This window comes from Nylanderia fulva, unplaced genomic scaffold (genome assembly GCF_048542155.1).
Source record: "Nylanderia fulva isolate GAGA-0341 unplaced genomic scaffold, ASM4854215v1 Scaffold14, whole genome shotgun sequence".
In the NCBI taxonomy this organism is placed as follows: domain Eukaryota; kingdom Metazoa; phylum Arthropoda; class Insecta; order Hymenoptera; family Formicidae; genus Nylanderia; species Nylanderia fulva.
The window spans coordinates 3,882,099-3,903,189 of record NW_028189622.1 but is presented as its reverse complement, the minus strand read 5'-3'; the positions used below and the strand labels follow the sequence as shown (position 1 = coordinate 3,903,189).

At 29.0% G+C, this 21,091-nt stretch overlaps 1 protein-coding gene and 1 long non-coding RNA gene across 3 annotated transcripts in view; one reads left to right on the top strand and one right to left on the bottom strand.

Moving 5' to 3' along the window:
* LOC114929300 (fatty acyl-CoA reductase wat) lies at positions 1-20,782 on the bottom strand. Of its 2 annotated transcripts, none has more exons than XM_085480196.1 (9): positions 20,510-20,782; positions 5,813-6,143; positions 5,033-5,281; positions 4,612-4,757; positions 4,415-4,524; positions 3,792-3,987; positions 3,183-3,434; positions 2,613-2,870; positions 1-1,610 (listed from the first exon to the last, which is right to left on the bottom strand). In XM_085480196.1, exons 2-9 carry the CDS (start codon positions 6,122-6,124, stop codon positions 1,508-1,510), a joined length of 1,626 nt encoding a protein of 541 aa, XP_085336322.1. In that variant the 5' UTR covers positions 6,125-6,143; positions 20,510-20,782; the 3' UTR covers positions 1-1,507. The 2 variants fall into 2 exon arrangements, with proteins under 2 accessions (XP_085336322.1, XP_085336323.1); XM_085480197.1 differs by lacking the exon at positions 20,510-20,782 and adding an exon at positions 20,304-20,421.
* The window catches only part of LOC114929302 (uncharacterized), a 32,566-nt gene that overhangs the window by 2,005 nt on the left and 9,470 nt on the right, over positions 1-21,091 (top strand). The window lies entirely within an intron of this gene.

The following is a 21,091-nucleotide window of genomic DNA, read 5'->3' as shown; positions in this document are numbered from 1 at the left end:
TACAGAATAGAAATTAATATTTTTTTTATTTTTGTATGTAGAGGTTCATAGAAATCTTATAAATATCTATCATGTTCTGTAACTTTTCAATATCGTTTAATTATACAATTTTGGATTGATCGCTCTAATCATTATTCTATCAATAAAAAAATAATAGATTATACACATATATAAAATATAAGTAAAAAAATCAATAGTCACGTTGGTCTTTAAAGTTTAAAGTCTCCCTGGTACATTTGCAATGAACGTATGTTACTTAAATAATTATTGTATTTCAATATGCATTCATTATGCATTGCCATATACCCGTACATTGTCAAATAATTACGCTACATGGTACACGTTATCGTACATGTCTATGTAATATACGTCATATCTATATGCCGTACAATTACGTCAACAAAATACGCTTTCTCTTAATATGTGAGAGAGCCCTTTGGTTCACTCATATTTTGTGTATACTTAATATCCAATTCAGTAAAAACGAATGTTTTTATTAAATATAAATTATAAGTAGTTTTTTTCCGTGGAGCAACATTTCGTATTCGTTGAGTATTTGTTTCTTCATCGAAATATTGCGCACATGTTAAATGCTGATTCATGAAATAAGTATAAACAATGTGACATGATTGTAGGTTTAATCAGATTGCGCAAAAATTAAGAACTTTCTGATTGATTCAATTTTTCCTTTGATTTACATTATTCTAGTAATTTTCTTTTGTCAAAAGCAATTATTTTTTATTTCTAATTATTGTGATTAAAATCAAAATTAATTCACTTTGAATAGAGATAGAAATTATAGAAATATAAAATATTTTGTATGACAAACTAATTTCAAAACGCTCAAGTGAAATTTAGATTAAATAATCAGAAAAGCAATTTATATTATTTATTCATTTGTTTACTCTCAATTGTTAAATGCTTTCAATAGATCATTTATATATAAATATACATATATATATATATATTTCAATAAAAATGTTCTTTTTCATTAAAATTATTTTCAAACCACAATCATTCACGATAATATAACGAATACTTTGTCGATCCCATAATAAATTTGCTTATACGTAATATAGCATAATACCCCGGGCATATATTTTACGCTAAGGCACAGAGATGTATTAAACTCTTCGCTTTTATATAACTTTTATCTATAAATCTACTTTAGAAAAATAGAATAATATATAAGTCTATACTTACAATTTATTTGCGGAGATCGCCGAAGTTAGAATAATACGATTATTCCAATTGTCATTCAAATAATTTTTGCTTTTATCACATATACATATATCTGTATATATGCATTACATTCGCACGTAATATTATGTTCTATACACAGAATTACAATGCGATAATTCTTCGTTAATTCTTTAATTTCTTTCTTTCCGAGTTTTTCTGAAATTGCACACTTCTTTGTGATGTTTCTACCATTATTTATTTTCGCATTTCCAGGACGTATATCCTAAATTTCGGGATTCTCCTCTTATTTACTTTTATTTCTCTGTCACACTTTGAAAAAGTTGAAGAGAGTAGATATGGCCATCCACGAAAACCTCATAACAGCATAGGCTAGTATAAGTTTTAATGCTTGATGGCACCAATATAATCTGCAACATGAGTTATTTGATCAGTTAAATGATAAAGTTGTAAAATATTTTTTAGATATAATATTTTTTATTTCAAATATGATTCATAGAAAGACGCGAAAAAATTAAATTTTAAGAATATACAATATTGATTTAAACTTTTACTAATACAAAAATTTTAGGTAGGAAATGAATTAATAAAAATCAAAAAGCAAAAAGCAGGCACAACAAACTTGTTATTAAATTCTTTTTTATTTAATTTGAGCATGTCCGTTCTTTAAATCATCTTCAGCAGATTAATTAACAAAAAATCCACGTACCTTGATCTACATCCTCGTCTTATGTTTCTAATAAGTCAAAGCGATCGAAGATGAGAAAAAAATAAGAAATGCATGTCATGACTTCAGCCATATACATACAAGACCATACTTAGATATGAGTATTATCTTCTATATATCGCTGAAGTCATGATCTACGCGTTTTTCGTTCTTTATTCTACATCTCATTTTCGATCACTTTGAAAAATTATTAGAGATGTAATAATGGGATGTGGATTAAAACACATGAACAAGATACGTGGATTTTTTGTTAATCAATCTGCTGAAGATGATGAAAAGGAAAGATTGAAACATTTAAATTAAATAAAGAAAAATTTAAAAACAAGTTTGTTGCGCCTAATTTTTTTATGCCTGATTCTCTCTCTCTCTCTCTCTCTCTCTCTCTCTCTCTCTTATTAGCCTCTTTTTTAAATTTAAATTTATATCTATCAGTTCTCTCTTTATTATATGCAAAGTGACATTTAAAGTGTTATCGAACCTATATTTGTATGAAAATTCTACAGAATATATTTTTAAAATTGTTTCAGAGGTATATATATATATATATATATATATATATATATATATATAACATATATATAATTAAACATATATAGTTTCAAACTATTAAAGCAGACAGAAACTAATCAAACTTTAAATTATTTTCTGAATATCGAAATGCGGTGCTAAATATAAAGTTTCATACCTTTGCCATTTGACACGTGCCTGCGGCAGAGTGTCCAAGGGATCCTTAATGAGATAAATCCTTATTCCGCGAATATATGTCTCGAAATAAACGTTCCAATCAATATCTCGTATATCGCAGAAGAAATTTTCGCGATCTTTGGACGTGAGCTTCGCCATTAGCGCATGCAATCGGTCATTAGTAAATTTCCACTCTTGCGTAGCGAAGTAATTCAAGACGTCCATAAATTTATGTATCTTTTTATAAACCTTAAGTAACCTTCAACATGCATACACACATAATTATAAAATCATTAATGTAAAAGTAGCAAGTTTAGAAATAGTTTGCTTTTCTATAATTATTCTATGCCTTAAATTATTTTAAATGGTGTCTGTGTATATACATATTTAATTCTATTATTAATTAAAAAAACAAAGAGTATTTATTTTTTTTTAAATTATATATAAATTTTTTTTTAAAAATACGCTGTTTACATTATTAGCATAAATGCTTTTAATTTGCATATTTTTTCTTGAAAAAGTATGTTCATATGTATGTAAAGTTTTTATGTAAAGTGTCTGATTATATTACCTCGGCTGTCTTCCCATGCAGACAGTCGCAGTATCGATCAACAAAGCCGGGAATAAGTGCCAAAAATACACAAAGAATAGATGGACTATCTTATGTTTATTGTTTCTGAAGCTGTAATACCAAATTGCTCTGGTCGAGGGAATATCGAGACCATACTTCGCCGACATTTCCTTCAATTGATCATAAGTTATCGGATTGTCGCTGGACACATAATTATAAATCGGAATGTCGGAATGCGATTTGTTGTTCGATCTGAAACGGTGATGCAATATTATGATGACATTTCCATGTTTACAAATACCTCGTAAAATTTAAAGAATTTTAATGATAACTTCTCTGCACATAATATATCTATATATTGCAATTGAAATAATTAAATACTATGTCTTGAATTAAAATTTCTCGCATGCTAATAATATAAAAATATAAAAAATTTCGCATTATATTTTTAAACGTATATATTTTTGTGTTTAATTCCTGATTAATATTTGATATACGTCATACGTGATGCCATATTGCATCGATAAAAGATAAAAAGAGATAGAAGAGATAAGAAAGTAAAAAGAATAAAAAATAAAAGAAGAGAGAAAAGGCGAGAGATGATATTACCTTTGTATGTTTGCTACATCCCACGCACACGCGATTAGAGCGTTAACAGTTAAATCGGCAGGTACCACATTTGCATGAACCGAGCCATCACAATGGATTGATCGCAACAATCCAGTTCCTGCACCAGCAGCAACTCCCGTAGGACCATATAAATTATCGATCCAACCCCGCACTGGTTCCAAATATGTTGAGATTACTAGGAACAAAATGTCGAATGTTACATATATTTATGAATTTAATTATAATTAATAATAAGTGCTTTCCATTTACTATTATTAAATTATTTAAATAATAAAAATAATTAATTGCAAGATATTTAGTAGTACTATTCAATTAGCAATGCACAAGTCGACACAAACGTCTTTGTTCTATATTTTATCAGAATAAAAAAAGAATGACACTTGTGTCGACTTGTATTGCTAAATAGAAAGCAGCAAATATCTTGCAATTAATTATTTTCATTCTTTGAATAATTTAATAATAAAATTTGTATTTTGTATATGTAGAAAAATCTCGAGATTCTTCTTAAAATTTTGTGTCAAATTTAAATTTAACGTACTGCTTAAATACTTTAATATAGTTTCGAATAGTGTTATTATGAATAAATGATAATTTATGCTAACCAATGGCAGGACGAAAAATGCCAATCGGCAAGTCGCCAGCCTGTTTTCTAATCACATTCTCAGCAACTGCCTTTGTGTAAGCATAGGTGTTCGGCCATTTTCCTAATAATCTGTAAATAGTGAGACATATGTTTTTCTTTTCGCACGTTCTTTCTTTTATAAGTGCTAAGAATTCAAATAAAGAAAAGTCTACGTACTGTGGAGTGATGTCTTCAGCCAACTTATCTTCCACACATTCCATAAGCGCAATTAGTTTGTCAGAGTCCATTGGCGGGTCATAAAACTTCTCCTCGATCACGCTTTGCGGACAATTTGCGTACGCAGTCGACACGTGCACAAAAGACTGAGGAAATTGCATAAAATAATAATGGTGCCGCTTAAGTTAAACACACGAAGGCTTACATGAGCAATCGTACATTTAGTATGTCAAGAAACCTGGCTAATAATAAATTCTGTTATTTAAATTCGTGTGAATCAAGTGTGTGAACATCGTATATTTTCAGCGGAAAAAACTTATTCAAGATTTGACAAGTAATAAAACGAGTCAGATAATGTTTTATGCATAGAAAAATTGTCGCGTAATTTTATCGTTTTATTTGTTTTTGTACATTTGAATACCTTGAGATTCGGGATTTCCTTGCAAAGATTCAAAACGTCTCTCGTGCTTCTAACATTGATGGGTACCGCTAGTTTCAACTTCTCATCGAATCTGACCGTAGCCGCGACGTGAAAGACGATTGAAACCTCTCGAATGATAGTGGCCCGATTTTGCGGGGATATTCCAAGATTCGGTTGACTGCAATCTCCCGCTATAGCGACGATTTGATGCCGAAACTTTGGCTGCTCGTCCCTAAGTTTTTTAAATAACTAAGCAAAAGGGAATAATAATTTATTAATAATTTGTTAAATTAAAAACGATGTTTGTTGTCTTGTTATTATTAATGTTCTCATATCTTAGTATATGATACTAAACATATATATATGTATTTTTAATTTTAAAAAGGGATTAAATAAAAATACAAAAATTACAAAAAACAAATTATAATTAAGCAAAATTAATAACGAATTGTAATTAATAAAATCGTTGAAAGAGACTAAATGTAGCGTTGACGTCAATGTCGACTGTTTATTGCTGACGTGCGATGCACGTATTATTTCGGCAAATATAATATACATATAACGTACATATATGTCATGCATAAACAGATATGAAGATATTAAATTGTGTGTATGCGATCCGTTGCATCCAATTATTATTTACTTAAATATTTTGAATCGAAATTTTAGAAATTTTTTGAATCAAAACTCTAGAAGATTAATTATAAAAAAGATAGAAAACTAAGTTGAAAGATGAAATAAGGTTCAAGTTAGGATCTGTCTGCAATATCTAAGACTTACCGCGTCATCAAAGATCTCTTCGGTGCGTTGATGCACGTCTTTGCCCTTCTTCGGGCGCACCAATAGATAGATCGAGGCCACTCCGGGACACGTCCTGAGCAGCTTCTCAATCAGCAGCTTGCCCATGAAACCGGTACCGCCGGTGATAAAGATGCTCTGGCCGTAGTAGAACTCCTGAATCGGCGACAGCTTTTCGTTGATCGCTGTCGAATTCTCCGTTGGCGAACATTTCGTCGGTGACTCTGGTATGCAATTCGAGTCAACGACGGCCACCTCCTGGCCATCGATACGATCCAAAAGCACCTCCACCATCGCTTCTCCGGGCTTGCACCTGCAACGACGAGAATCGTGTATCTTCACCGGACCGATTGTTTCTAATTCGTATTCGCAGCTCAACGCGTTACGAGCCGCGTTGTGTCGAATTTAAAAGGTGACTGCCTTTTTTGCGAGCCTTTCGCCGTCTATCCGATCGATTAGCCGATTGGTGTTGCGTCGCGTCGCGTTTCGCCTCGCTTATTATCACCTGTACGTGAACGAAAGGAGATTCGCGAATCCCAGTATCGTTTATGTGACACTTATGAGATAGATACGTGATGAAAGAAGATCAATATTGCGATCTTGTCGCCACGTAGAATCACATTTTCTCGTGTATGTTCAAAGAATTTTTTTTATTTAATTAATCTTTGCAAAAGGTGAGAGATATTTGTCGATTATTATATTGCATATGCACAAGATTGATATTGTGATTTATTCATAGTGTAAAATTGCATCTCTCATAAAAATATTTAAAAGATTTTATTTTGTATGATTGGTTAATTTTTTAATTTATTTTAACTTTTTTGAAGATAAAATGTGTTTATTTATTCTTTATCTGTATGTATTTACTACATCCTTTCTTTAATTTTGAAATAAATTTTTTAATAGATGAAAAATAAAATAAAATAAGAGATAAAGATATTCTTTGAACATTATTCACAGATATATATGTGTAGTTTGTTTTGCATATTATTTTAATTTTTATGATAGCCACATGGAAATTTCGACATGGTAGATATTTGGCCATATATTACAAAAAATTTGCGATACACATTTTTTGCGAATTATCTTAATTTATATTATATTATATCCACATCCTATTTTCAATTCAAATCACACGTATCTATTTTTTCATTTTACTTTGTCACATATATCCACGTAAAAATATTTTTTGCAAATTATCTTAATTTACATTATATTATATCCACATCCTATTTTCGATTCAAACCAAACGTATCTATTTTTTCATTTTACTTTGTCACATATATATCCACGCAAAAATATTTTTATGTGGATATATGTGACAATATATATAATAGGATGTGGATATAATATAATGTAAATTAAGATAATTCGCAAAAAATGTGTATCGAAAATTTTTTGTAATATATGGCCAAATATCTATCATGTCGAAATTTCCCAAAGATATATATTAATTTCGAAATAAACTGAATTGTTTATTATAGAAGAAAAAAAATTGAGCATATTCCAAGATATATATATATATATCTTGGAATATGCTTAATTTTTTTTTCTTCTATAATAAACAATTCAGTTTATTTCGAAATTAATATATATCTTTGGGTATTTTCTGATAATATCGCCATTCAGAATAACTTAAATATATTCATTAATTATAAAGACAATCTTTTAAAATTGATTGCTTAAAAATTTTTGGTTAATTTGCTTTTAGCATACGAGTTGAATTTCTTGAAAAGTCTTAATGAGCATTTTGAAATTAATATATATATATATATTTGGGAATTTTCTGATAATATCGCCATTCAGAATAACTTAAATATATTCATTGATCACGAAGACAATCTTTTTTGCTTGCTTAAACATTTTTTGTTAATTTGCTTTTAGAATACGAGTTGAAATTCTTGAAAAAGTCTGAATGAGCAGAAATCTTATTGTTTCGCTGTATAACTCTTACGCAAGCCATCGATATTTCATTCTTCGAATGCACACTTCGTTGGTTAAAGAAAAACAAATATTGCATAGGTGTCTACACCACAAAGAAATAACGATACCAACATATTTCTTTGTTCGGAGAACGTCCCGTTAAGAGAATACACATCATTTTTTAAATATCATGCCGGATGAAAAAAAAAAGCAAATATATCCTCTTCGCTATGAAGGACACCATTCTTCAAAGCGAATCCTACTAACATGAATCTTGTTCATACGTTACGTAGGACGTAACGTTTGAACAAGATTCATATACCTCGCATGCTCTCGTCAAGCGACAATACATTTACGCCGTATGTACATTCTGTCTCCTCGTCGGAGTGATATTTACCAAAACGCCTTTTTTTTAAAGAGCTCTTTCCAATACGTAGGTACGCAAAAGCGTACACAAAGTCGGTTAAGTTGTCAAGTTGTTACCAATAATGCAGTTTCCACGCAGTTACATGTTATCCGTGATCAGTGTTCGTTAAACGAGCGTGAATGTTTGTTACGCGTGAAAAATTAACGCACGAAGCGTGCATGAAACGCAAAAGAGCGTCGTTCTTTGTTTAACAAAGAAGTTTCGCGCGCTCATTCCTCGCACGAAGATAGGCTTTTGCTTTCAGATAGAGATAGAAAAATCACTCTGCTTGTACCATTAATCTCTCATTCAGTCGGTTCTTTTTCTTTCTTTTTTCTTCTTCAACAGCTTTCAGTTTCTTGTTTTCATGATACCGTCCACATTCGTTCCTCGCGTGAATAATGCATAACCGAAGCGCGGGACGTTCTCTGCGACGATAACTAGAATATTTTCCATGTTGAAAAAATTTCATTAAAATAAAAAAAATTTAGTCGGGAAAAAGAGAAAAAATTGAAAAGAAGAAAGTATTTCTTTTATCTTTCAGATGTTAATATCTTCACAGAAAAAAAGGAATCCTTGATTCAAGTATATTTTTATTCTTGAACGCTATTTGATTGATTTAAGCACAGAATGCTCTTTGTAATCACAAATTTTCATTTGTCTTAATAATAAATAAGTTTGTGTAAAGTATATTTTATCCTTAAGATATATTCTTGTTTTAAAAATCGCATATGGTAAAAACAAACTTAGTCACATTTGAACTAAGAATTATTATATATATTTGAAAGTACCGCTTATATCCGATGCACACTTGTCACTTGTCCCCTCAATATTTATAAGTAAATTTCAGCTTGAACCAAGAATATTTTGCACTTTGTTTTAAGGATAAATTATCCTTTATCCAAAATTATTTATATTTGGTGCTATTATAAGGATAAAATATACTTGAATCAAGGCATATTTGCATTCTCTCAAGGATACTGTTTTTTCTGTGTAGATTTTATAAGGATATAGATATTATAAAAATAAAATATTGATCAAGGCATATTTGCATTCTTTCAAGAATTCTGTTTTTTCTGTGTTGTTGTGTCTGCGTCTTTCTCTAAATCGCTATTATAAGGATAAAATATAGATTTTATAAGGATATAGATATTATAAGGATAAAATATTAATCAAGGCATATTTGCATTCTTTCAAGAATACTGTTTTTTCTGTGTTGTTGTGTCTGCGTCTTTCTCTAAATCGCTATTCAAATAACTGCCCAGACAGCACCAAGCCCAAAATTGGCGCATAAGATATCATTAAAAAATGCTGCAATGCATGCAAAAAATGCAAAGCTTAAAACAGCTTTAATTAAAAAATCTTATGATATATGATATCCGAAAGACATCTTAAACATATTTTAAAGATATCTTATGCGCCGATTTTGCATTTGGTGCTGTCTGGGTGTTATTTTTTCCGGATTTTTATTCTTTTCACGAAGAATCATATTTTCTTCTGTATGTTTCGAATAAAATTTAATTTTTTTATATAATACATACATATATATAGGTATATATATATATATATATATATACATATATATAAATCTATCATCTATAAATATGAAGCATAAAGAAAATACACCTCGTAACACAAAATATGAATAAATAAAATACATATGAAATAATGAATGAATATAGTAAGCTAATGAGTCAAGTGCGAGAAATCACGTCATGTATCACATGTTTAAAAGCGAGAAAATCACACAATAATTGCTCAGTTTCAGAATAACAGCGTAGATTTATGTTGAAAAGAGAGAGGTAATTTGCCAAAACCTTTCATACTCGTTCTACGTCACAAACCATTTCACTTTATAAGAAAACCGTAATCGTGACATAACAGTTAAGGATTGTGCAATGTTTGGAATGAATTGAATATTTCATATCAGCACATTAAACTTCTTATACGACGTTTGTCGTTCACTCGCTGCGCATTAAATTTATCATACAAATTGTTAAGAGATTTTAATTGTTTTGGAGATTTTAATTTCTAAAAATTTTGCAAGTACGTGAAAATTAGAGAAAGAATCACGAAGAAAAAATAAAAAAAATAAAATACAGGAATTATATCATGAACAGTTATCTAATACGATAAATGTGTGCTAATTAATTAGTGATAATTAATTTGAAAGCATCAATGACGTTGGCCAACGTAAAAGTAGAAAACTATTTAAATATCGTTACTTCGTGAATGTGTTTCAAAAAAACTGTTTCTGCTTTTACTTTCTGCTTCTACTTAAGCACGTTTCACTTTCATTTCGTGGCAATTAACATAAAATATATTCCATCATCTCGGCGATATATGGAAATGTGCATTATAAATTATAATATTGCTATATTGTTATATAACAATGTCGTTACATTGCTTGATTAATCCCTGAGCGTATTAATTAAAAATATATTAATTGATTCAACGTCTAGCAATTAGTTATAATAAGCGAGTCAAAAGTAGGCAACCCGCCATGCGAGTCGTTACGCATACCAGAAGCGACTTGGTGAAAGTCGATCGTGAACTTCGAGCGTTCCTTCCTACGAAATAAAATTCTGAACAGACAGTCGTCTTTAACAACGATCGAGTCGCATAGATGTAATGATGAAATGAAAAGAAAGCTCAAGTATACGGGCGCAGGAACGTTTGAAACGAGTAAACTAAGAGAAATTCTGAAAGAAAGATTCTCAAAATCTTTTTTTTTATATTATTAGATATCGCATATAAATATAAATTGAAATATATATGGATGTACGTAAATATATGTAAACTTGCAGACGAATAAAAGTGTACGAGAAATCGTCTATTGCATGTAAAATTGATTAAAAAAGAATATAATATAGCCACATATCAGACTATTTTTATCTCGATGTATAAATTATGTTCTTTTTTTAATCAGTTTTACATGTAATAAATTATTTCTCGTACACTTTTATTTATCTTCAAGTTTACATAATATACGCAGAATTTACTACAAGAGGTATCAGAATTCTGCAGCATCTATATGCCTTGGTAGATCTAAACGCACAACTGGTTACATCACATCTGGAATTGAAAGAGCTCGGGCGCGGATAATTTCGCCGGATACACGACTCTTTACTTTCTCCAACTGGCCGGTTACGGCTATGGGACTCCGGGAATTCGGATGAGAGAAAATTCAATCTGTCCTCACGTATACCTATATGTTTAGGTCGAATAATCAGTCATATATATGAACTAACAATCTCTTAATATCATGTTTCAGAACTGTTGCTATTATTCGAAATTATGCATATTAAGTGTCGAATTAAGACTAATGCTATTCATCGTTATATCTGCTGACAATACAAAGAATACTTTAGAAATTCGATCAATTTTGAAATTTTAATTTTTAATTAATTTTAAATAAATTTTAATTTAATAAAATATCTTAACTTGAATTTTTTTTGTAAAATATATATTTAAAATTACATATATAGTATTGAAAAGAGTCCTTAAAAAATTGATGTTTAATTATTTTAATTTTTTTGTTAGTTTGAAATCGGTTGAGAAATGATTTCCGGTGATGCCGATAAACTATCTTTGTACTCAGTAAGTGTTAATGCGCGTTCTTCACAATTCTGATGCGTAGTTCTTCACAAAACCAATTCGATGTTAATTACTTACAAAAACACTCCGTGCTTTTTTACTTGGCTAAATAGTGCGATAGTGACCATGACGTATCGATTATTGATGCAATTTAGATGTTAAGTAGAGAAATCTTAATTTCAAGTATATATTCATCATATCTGAAAGGCCATTATAATTAATCTTTTACGTACTTGTTACTCTCTCTAGGACGGAAAAAATATTAAACGCAACCTTAACAGAACACATATCCCGAGACATTCAGAGAACATCCTGAGGATGTTTGAATGTCCTCTGGATATCCTCTGAATGTCTTTTGGATATGATGTACTATTAGGAAACATAGTGAATTCAAAATAAAATAAAACTTTATTTATTAAACATTCAAGATTTAGTAAAGCTCTCAAATGCAACGTATATATAATTAACAAACATATATATATATATATATATATATATATACATTTAAATATAAAATAAAATAATTAAAATATAAAAACCATATGCAGATGTTAATGCATCAGTTTCCAGGAGGAGAATTTCTTCGTTAAAACTGATTATTTTTTCCTTAAAACTGATTATTTGTGTACAAAAGACATCAATTTTCTTAGTTTGATATCAAGGAATTAAATAAATCTCTTAATTCGAGATTTTTTAATAAACCTCACAAACTTCCTTAAAATTAATCAATTCGAAATTTTAACTTTTAATAAAATCCCTCTGTCTCTTTCAACGAAGCATAGGCGAGAAAAATATCAGGACGTTGAATCGAGAAACGAATCCAAGTCTATTTACTTGTTAACAAATACGATTTTTTACATGCAAAAAAAAATAATATAAAATATGCAATCTTTACGAAAAGACGTAAAAGACTTGTTGGCACACGGAAAGAAAATTAACTACTACGTCTTTTTAGCTATGAAGTAATCTCTTTTAATATCTCTAACTACGTACAATTTAATGGAGAATTCCCTGCTAAATTATAGCTTAAAAATATAATTACCATAAAATTTAGGTATGATAATTATATTGAAGGTATAGAATAAAATCATCTTAAGAATACCATTTTAGAAATATCTCAAATTTGCTATGGTAATCAATTTTTTTCCTGTATAATTATTATAATTAAATACGTGTAGAAACTGAATTCTGGATATTAATAATGTTTAGAAATTGTGAGGACTTTTGTTTGATTTTTTAGAGCTAAAAATAGAATCTTATAATAAACAAACATTAATTGTTTTTTCAAGTTAACTCTTTTTAAAAATACCAGATTTTGTTTCTTACTTTTTTATGTAAAACAAATTTTAAATCTCTAATAATAGAAAAGGGAACCAATCAAATTACAGTTTTAATTATTTTTATTTATATGATAATTATTGCATAATATAATATAAATGGACCTGATCACCTTGTATCTTTTAAAATGTACAAACACAAAAACATAAACTTGTAAACTTCCTGTCAGTTTAATTAATAGAAACGACCTCGAGAATTAAAATGATCTTCCTATATACACCTTTCTAAATTCAAATACTACATTTAAGTTTATGATTAGGAAGTTAATTAATTTTATAATGTAGTATCTAATAATAATTGAAATCTCTTCAAAAACCAAAAAATTTTATTTTCCTAGATATATTAAAGCTTATACACAATATGTGTTAATAATCAAATATAATGCGTAAGTAAACTTAATTAATTGTTCTGCTATAAATATATATCTTCTCGTATAATTATTTTAATCATTGTTGTTATCATATTTTATATAAATAATCTTAAAGAGAATATCAAGTTTTTTCTCACGATAAATTCTTGAAATCGAAGAGCTTGAGATGAAGTGAGACTAAAATAAATATACAAAAATATTCAGTATGAAAAGTAGTAATAAAATCGAAACAGCTGATTGAAATAATCTGATATAAATTTGTGATGCATAGTGCAAATGTCTTGGCAATAAGGTAAGATAGATCGCATACATTAATATATTGTCAAATAGTAAGATTTCGGCCTTAAAGACGACCTTATCCAACGCGCGCCATTCATCATGTCCGAGATTCGTCGCGGTACATTGATGGCGATGTTTCGATCCTTTCGTCGATTGGTCTAGCAAGTTGCTTTCCAAGTACGGAAGGAGGTCGCGCGCTTGAGAGAACAGTATGTATTTGTGTAACATTTGGGCGCGCGAGAGCGCCCAAGGAGAGAAGAAAGAGCAGGAAATTCTCGTTTATTCGATCCCCACTCGGTGCTTATAGATTTGTGATTTCTTACCGAAAAATTGAGCCGGCTTTCGTATATACGTGGGGAGGGAAGGAGAAGGGCGGCTTCGAATAAGCATACTTCCGTGTCGGGGACTATTCTAATATAACTTAGGCGTCGGAGCTCATTACGAGCCAACGCGGAAGAGTCGACATGGTGCCGGTGGTAACGGCACGGCTCAAACATTACGCAAACGCCCGAGAAAGATTCTACTTGCACAACATGCAGCGCGTTATTACGCTCACGTAACTGTACAGGCGGCATACAACATTGTACGATGTTGATACATGCATTACTTTTATAAACATATTGTTTTAATCGCTCGTTAAAGAGCCACAAATCTTTGTCTCGCGGTCATGTCCTCATGGGACGCGTGAAGGTTGCTCTCGGGATGAAGACAACCACATACCTAGTGGGACAGTACGAGCTAAGTCGGCGCTCCTGGATGATACTTTCAAGGCTCTAAAGAGAAATGAGCCGTTAGTCGAGAAATGGTGTGGGGTACGAGCTAGTTCGAATCAATTTTAACACTTTTCGTACACGATTGTTTCATATTTTATGTGTCATATTCTAGAGATGTTTCTCTGCAATATTAAAAATAATCTTAGGATATATACCCCTTTTAAGAATTATAAAATTCTTTTAATTTTCTCTCAAACAAAATTATATGAAAATAAAACAATAATATCTACGTTAAATCTTTTGCTTAAAAAATTAATTCATTAATATATATACATATTTATTAAAAGAAATATATATGTATATATAAATAATATCTATTATAAACATGAAACGATGAAACAGGAAAGAATTATTATTTTTCTTATGCTGAAAAAATTGATTATACTTAGTATGCCGATTAGAATATTTTTTTGAAATGATAAGATTAATCGTAACATAAATAAGGAAGAATATTTCAATCAAGTGCTTAGCTAATTGTAAGTTTGCTGTGATTAACTAACATTGTTCTGGCCTTCGAGCTTAATGTTTTGATTATGCGCAACAATAGTTTCGATTATTATTTATGATCATCTTTTATCTTGAACACGTATTACTCTCGGAATAGCTTTTGATGAGCTTTAGAAACCATCATAATTAATAGCAACAATTTTAATACGTAATCTTTATTAGATGTTGAACGTCCTCGGTTAATAATAAGGCTCGTTAATTCATTAAATGATGATGTTTCGTCACCATCATCTCAATAGATAGATCATTCAACAGTTCCGCCTTTAGTGAAATACTGCATAATTTTCCATAGCCTTGCAAAACATATATTACTTTACATTAGTCTATGCATTTATTTACATTAAACAGTGTTATGCTCGCTTCTTCTTCAATAACGTAAACTGATTTTGTAAAATATTTCTTTTTTATATTAAAAAATATAATTTTTTTGTATGTTATCCTACAGGTGCAAGAATACATGTAGATTTGTAGATTAAATTCTTCTTTTTATAAATAATTATTTGAACTGTTTATAATTAGTAGTCAATAATGCACATATAAAAACTGAGAGAAAAACATTTGCAAATAGATTTGTTTTTATAAAACAGATTGTATTTTTAATATGTAAATTGGTTAGAAAGTCAGAAAAAGATGTAAGAGTCAGTGTTAAAGTTAAAACTTCGAGAAATAAATATTTTTTGTTTAAATTTTTAAAAATTTTATTACAGTTAGAAAATTAGGCTAAATTCTTTGCAAAAAGGAATTGAAGTAAATTTATTAATATCAGTTTCTGAATAAAAGTATTACTCATACTTTAACAATTCTTTAGCATGTTCCGAAAAAAATGAAAGTCCGTAAAATTCGTGCTTTATCATAAGTCTCACCGACGATATAACGGTACGAAATACGGATGCTGTAAATGTTTGTCGGCACCTTAACGGTGCGTTCCATTTTTCTCCGTGCACTACTGTCACATATTTGAACTTAATGTTGTACGTGATTTCTTGAATAGCTGAGTGGTATGAATAATTTTGTTTAATGAAAATTGATAAAAACCAGAACTACGTGTACTTAGTGAGAAGATCGAGAAAGTATGTGAAAGTATAACCGAGTAAAAAGTTATTGCGTGCTAACTCCTTAAACGTTGCGTTTATTTTTACATTATTCTGAGTCACAGGGGATTATATAGAATAACATCTGATACAGGTTAACATGAAAAAGACGGAATATTAAAAAAAAACCGCAGCGTAAATTATTTTGAGATTTAAAGTTTTTTTCTATAATTCACAAGCGAGAAAATAAATTAAAATCTGAAGTTGCAAATTATATGTACCTTGAAAAGAAACTTTGCGTTTTCTATAGCTATAGATCTTACGTAAAAATGTTATAGCTTTCACACAAACAATTGACATTTAATTCAAGATTTTGATACTTTGATGATTTAAACATATTTTTGTCTTTTTTCTTTCAATATCTTTTCTTTTTCCTTTTAATATCGAGTAAAAAATACAACTTCTGAACTAGTGTAGCCAGTGTAGTCAAAACAAACAGACCTATTATTGAATTTAATATATGAATGGAACTAGAGAATAGCAGAGATGATCGATTTTCTTTTTGATGCATTATTAATTGAAACAAATAGAATCAATTTTATCTAGTTTAAAATGTAATTTTTAATCTGGTTACGGCGCCTAATAAGATAATTTAACAAAAAAATTAATTAATCTCAAGAAAACAATATTTTATAAAGAGACTGATCAATTTGCATTTAAGTATGATTTAATTATACACAGAAAAAAAGGATTATTAGATTATCCTTGAGAGAATGCAAATATGCCTTGATTCAAGTATATTTTATCCTTATAATAGCACCAAATATAAATAATTTTGGATAAAGGATAATTTATCCTTAAAACAAAGTGCAAAATATTCTTGGTTGAAGCTGAAATTTACTTATAAATATTGCAAGGACAAGTGACAAGTGTGCATCGGATATAAGCGGTACTTTCAAATAAATATAATAATTCTTAGTTCAAATGTGACTAACAATGTTGTAAGTTTGTTTTTACCATATACGATTTTTAAAACAAGAATATATCTTAAGGATAAAATATACTTTACACAAACTTATTTATTATTAAGGCAAATGAAAATTTGTGATTACAAAGAGCATTCTATGCTTAAATCAATCAAATAGCGTTCGAGAATAAAAATATACTTGAATCAAGGATTCCTTTTTTTCTGTGTAGTTTATAGTTAATCTTGACTTTAACAACCGGTTTAACCAAGGCTCAAGATTCATTATCAATAATCATGAATGATATAAAATTTGAAAGATAAGATATATAGCACAATTAGTATAATAGCGATGAATATCTGTAACTATCATATAATAGAAGCAATCGTCTTGGATATTTTCTTATGCAAATCATGGAAACTGAGCAATTTCTTGTTACGTGAAAAAAAAAAAAGAGAAAGAGACATCATATAAACATGTCGAATATGTTTTTCAAATTAGAGGTGCTATTATTAGATTATTAGATTTTTATATCGCAAAGTATATCGATTCAACTGTTTAAAATATACGAGAGATGATTTTTCTTTAAAAAATATATTTTTTTTTCATAAAAACTAAATTTAAAATTATATTTTTATACAAACTAAAATTGAAAGTTACTTTCGAAACAAATAAAAATTGCAAATAGTATGATGACAAATATGATCATATCTCGTGTTTTTTCTTATAACTGCATACCATTATTTTTTTATTTGTTTTCTATTATTAATATGTAGTTTTAGTTACCAATATGTTATTTATAATTATATCATTTATTCTTCCTATAAATTCTATATAAGATGTCTTTAATTTTGTTTATAAATTTATAGAATAAAAATTTTTAACGGAAAGCTATTGTTTTGCATAAATTGTCAATTTTCAATATTAATAATCTTAACAATTATTTAAGCTTTGGACGTTTTTCATTAAAATTGTTTATTATGTCGTCAATATAATAGAATGGAGAATTTATTCCTTTCCTTTAAATTGTGTTTAAATTGATTAACGCAAAAGAGGTATGCACAAATAAAGCATAACGATGCAATATTAAGCAATCGTAACAAATAACTTCTTTTGAATGTAGGACATTTTACATTTAACATAAGTCATTATAGTTATTAAAATCAAATCAAGTCAAGAAGACTGCTTTAATATTGATCAATTTAATATTGACATACGAATTTTATACATACATATATATATATATATACAATATATATTCTATTTTTTAGAAGCAAATAAGTTTTTATTTGCTTATAACAAAATATAACATACGTAAAATAAAAAGTAAAATGATTAAAATTGCGAATTTAATAATTATATAGTGATAAAAATAGGAAGATGAATATAAATGTAAGATTAAATTATAGAAATTATTGAATTTTGGATTGTAATCCACGTGTATAAAACATATCATGTTAGTTTTCATAATTGTGCTGTTTCGATGCGCACTTATCATCAACTTACTTATCGTTTCCATATTAGTTACTAAATGTACCGCTTAATTTTCGATTCAAACTACTGTTCAGCGCTCGAGCAACCGGAACCGCCACGAGTCATTCTTGTTACGCGAAAAGTGATATTAATTGTTTTACGAGCGATATATCAAATAAAAAAAAAACAGTTACAAATTCTTATTATTATATGCGTGGCTCTGTAGAGTCAAACATTATCAATATTGCGATAGTGATTTATTGTGATTTGATTAGTGTAAGTTTATGTGTTTAATTTACGATTTAAATCGTGAAAATCAAGAAAGTTATTAAAATGTTAAATATATTAATTGCAGTTATATTAAAATATAAGAGAGAGAGAGAGAGAGAGAGAGAGGGAGGGAAAGAAACACAGAGGAAAAGAGAATGAGAATTACATTAATATTTTATAATATAATTATTCTCATCATCTTTGAGTAATATCTATAAACTAAAAGTTATAAAACTAGAATGAGTTAGTTCGACGACGAACAATGCAAATATATGTTAATTTGCGTTTATCATCACAGAAAAAAAGAAATCCTTGATTCAAATATATTTTTATTTTTGAACGCTATTTGATTAATTTAAGCGTAGAATGCTCTTTGTAATCACAAATTTTCATTTGCTTTAATAATAAATGAGTTTGTGTAAAGTATATTTTATCCTTGAAAGAATGCAAATATACCTTGATTCAAGTATATTTTATCCTTATAATAGCGCCAAATATAAATAATTTTGGATAAAGGATAATTTATCCTTAAAACAAAGTGCAAAATATTCTTGGTTGAAGCTGAAATTTACTTATAAATATTGCAAGGACAAGTGACAACTGAGCATGATATAAGCAGTACTTTCAAGTATATATAATAATTCTTAGTTCAAATGTGACTAACAAGTTTGTTTTTACCATATGCTATTTTTAAAACAAGAATATATCTTAAGGATAAAATATACTTTACACAAACTTATTTATTATTAAGGCAAATGAAAATTTGTGATTACAAAGAGCATTCTATGCTTAAATCAATCAAATAGCGTTTAAGAATAAAAATATTGAATCAAGAATTCCTTTTTTTCTGTGAATATGTATACACACACATATACATATATATAAATATATATATATATATATATGTAGCTAAATATATATTACAACTTACTGTCTTTTTTAATAATTTCTTTTAATATTAATAGTGAAGTTAAAATTAATCAATATCAGCAATCACTGGTTTTACTAGAAAGACAGAAACAAAATGTGCTATCTCTCAGATACATAACTACACTGATTTTATAGTATCTCTATTAAAATTTAAAAAAAAGTAATTAAAATAACATAAACGAAAAATAAAAAATCATAAAAAGAAAAAAGAGTGACATTTATATTCATTTCTTCTCGACTTAATTTTTAGTTGATGCTTAGAATGCATCAGATTTAAGTAAAAATAATAATTAAATTATACGAAACAATAGATTGGCATATGGAATATTTAAATAAAAACATAAAAGCGAAATTTACGGATAAAATATTATTTTTTCACATATCACAGTCTATTACTACTAGATAACTTCATCTTGATATAATTATTAAATTTAAAAGCGGATTTCAATAAAAAGTAGATCCAGCAATTAAACTATAATATGCGATACATTTATTTCCGTGAAATTTAATTTTCAAATGTCATAGCTTATAAAAAAATTTTAATAAAAAAAGAATAAGATTTAATTACAAAATATCTATTAAAAATATGCATTTTAACGAAATTTACTTACGTAGCTATCGGAAGAAACGTTCCACTATGTCTCTCGCGAGTAGAAGTCGACTAGAGAACAACTCGGCCGAGACAACATGATAGAGCAACGAGTGATAATTTACAACTATAGAGAAAAAAGACGCGCGTCGCGAATTCACCGCAGATACTATGTAGCACCACGGATGTGTTTTGCATATTAATTAGTGACGTTAATCTTCCACTAACCTTATACAATGACTGACAGATGATTAACAAGGGGAATTCCCGGATAACAGCAACGGGTAAACAGATATAGGCAGACAGCCAAGACGATCGCGCTGGTTCAGGCAAGTAGGTAGATAGTCAGGTAGTAAGGTAGACGTGAACACACCGGGCAGGTATGTATGTAATAACTTTCTCCTCGCGCGCGTAGATCTATCGATCCTCTTTTCTGCTTCGTCGACTTTTCGCGAGTAAAACAGTCCGTATTTTGTCACTCCGGTTGAGCCCCGTAGTGTGGTCCCACTTTTCCCACACCTACTTCTTCGTATCCCTTCCTGATCGAGCACTGTATCCCTTCTTCTGTGCTCTTCCTCCGGTTCCACCACTTTATAGCGTTCCCGCAAATGACTAAAGGATGAATTAAAAAAACATATATCCTAAAGATAAATGATGTCTTGGAGAACTGAGAACGGATATGCACACGAAACTTCTTCGATAAATCATTAATCTTGTAATAATAGCCCGAGGTCGAAGAAGATTTTACTGTTTTTCAGAATTTATAAAAAGAAACATACATATATATATATATATATATATATATATATA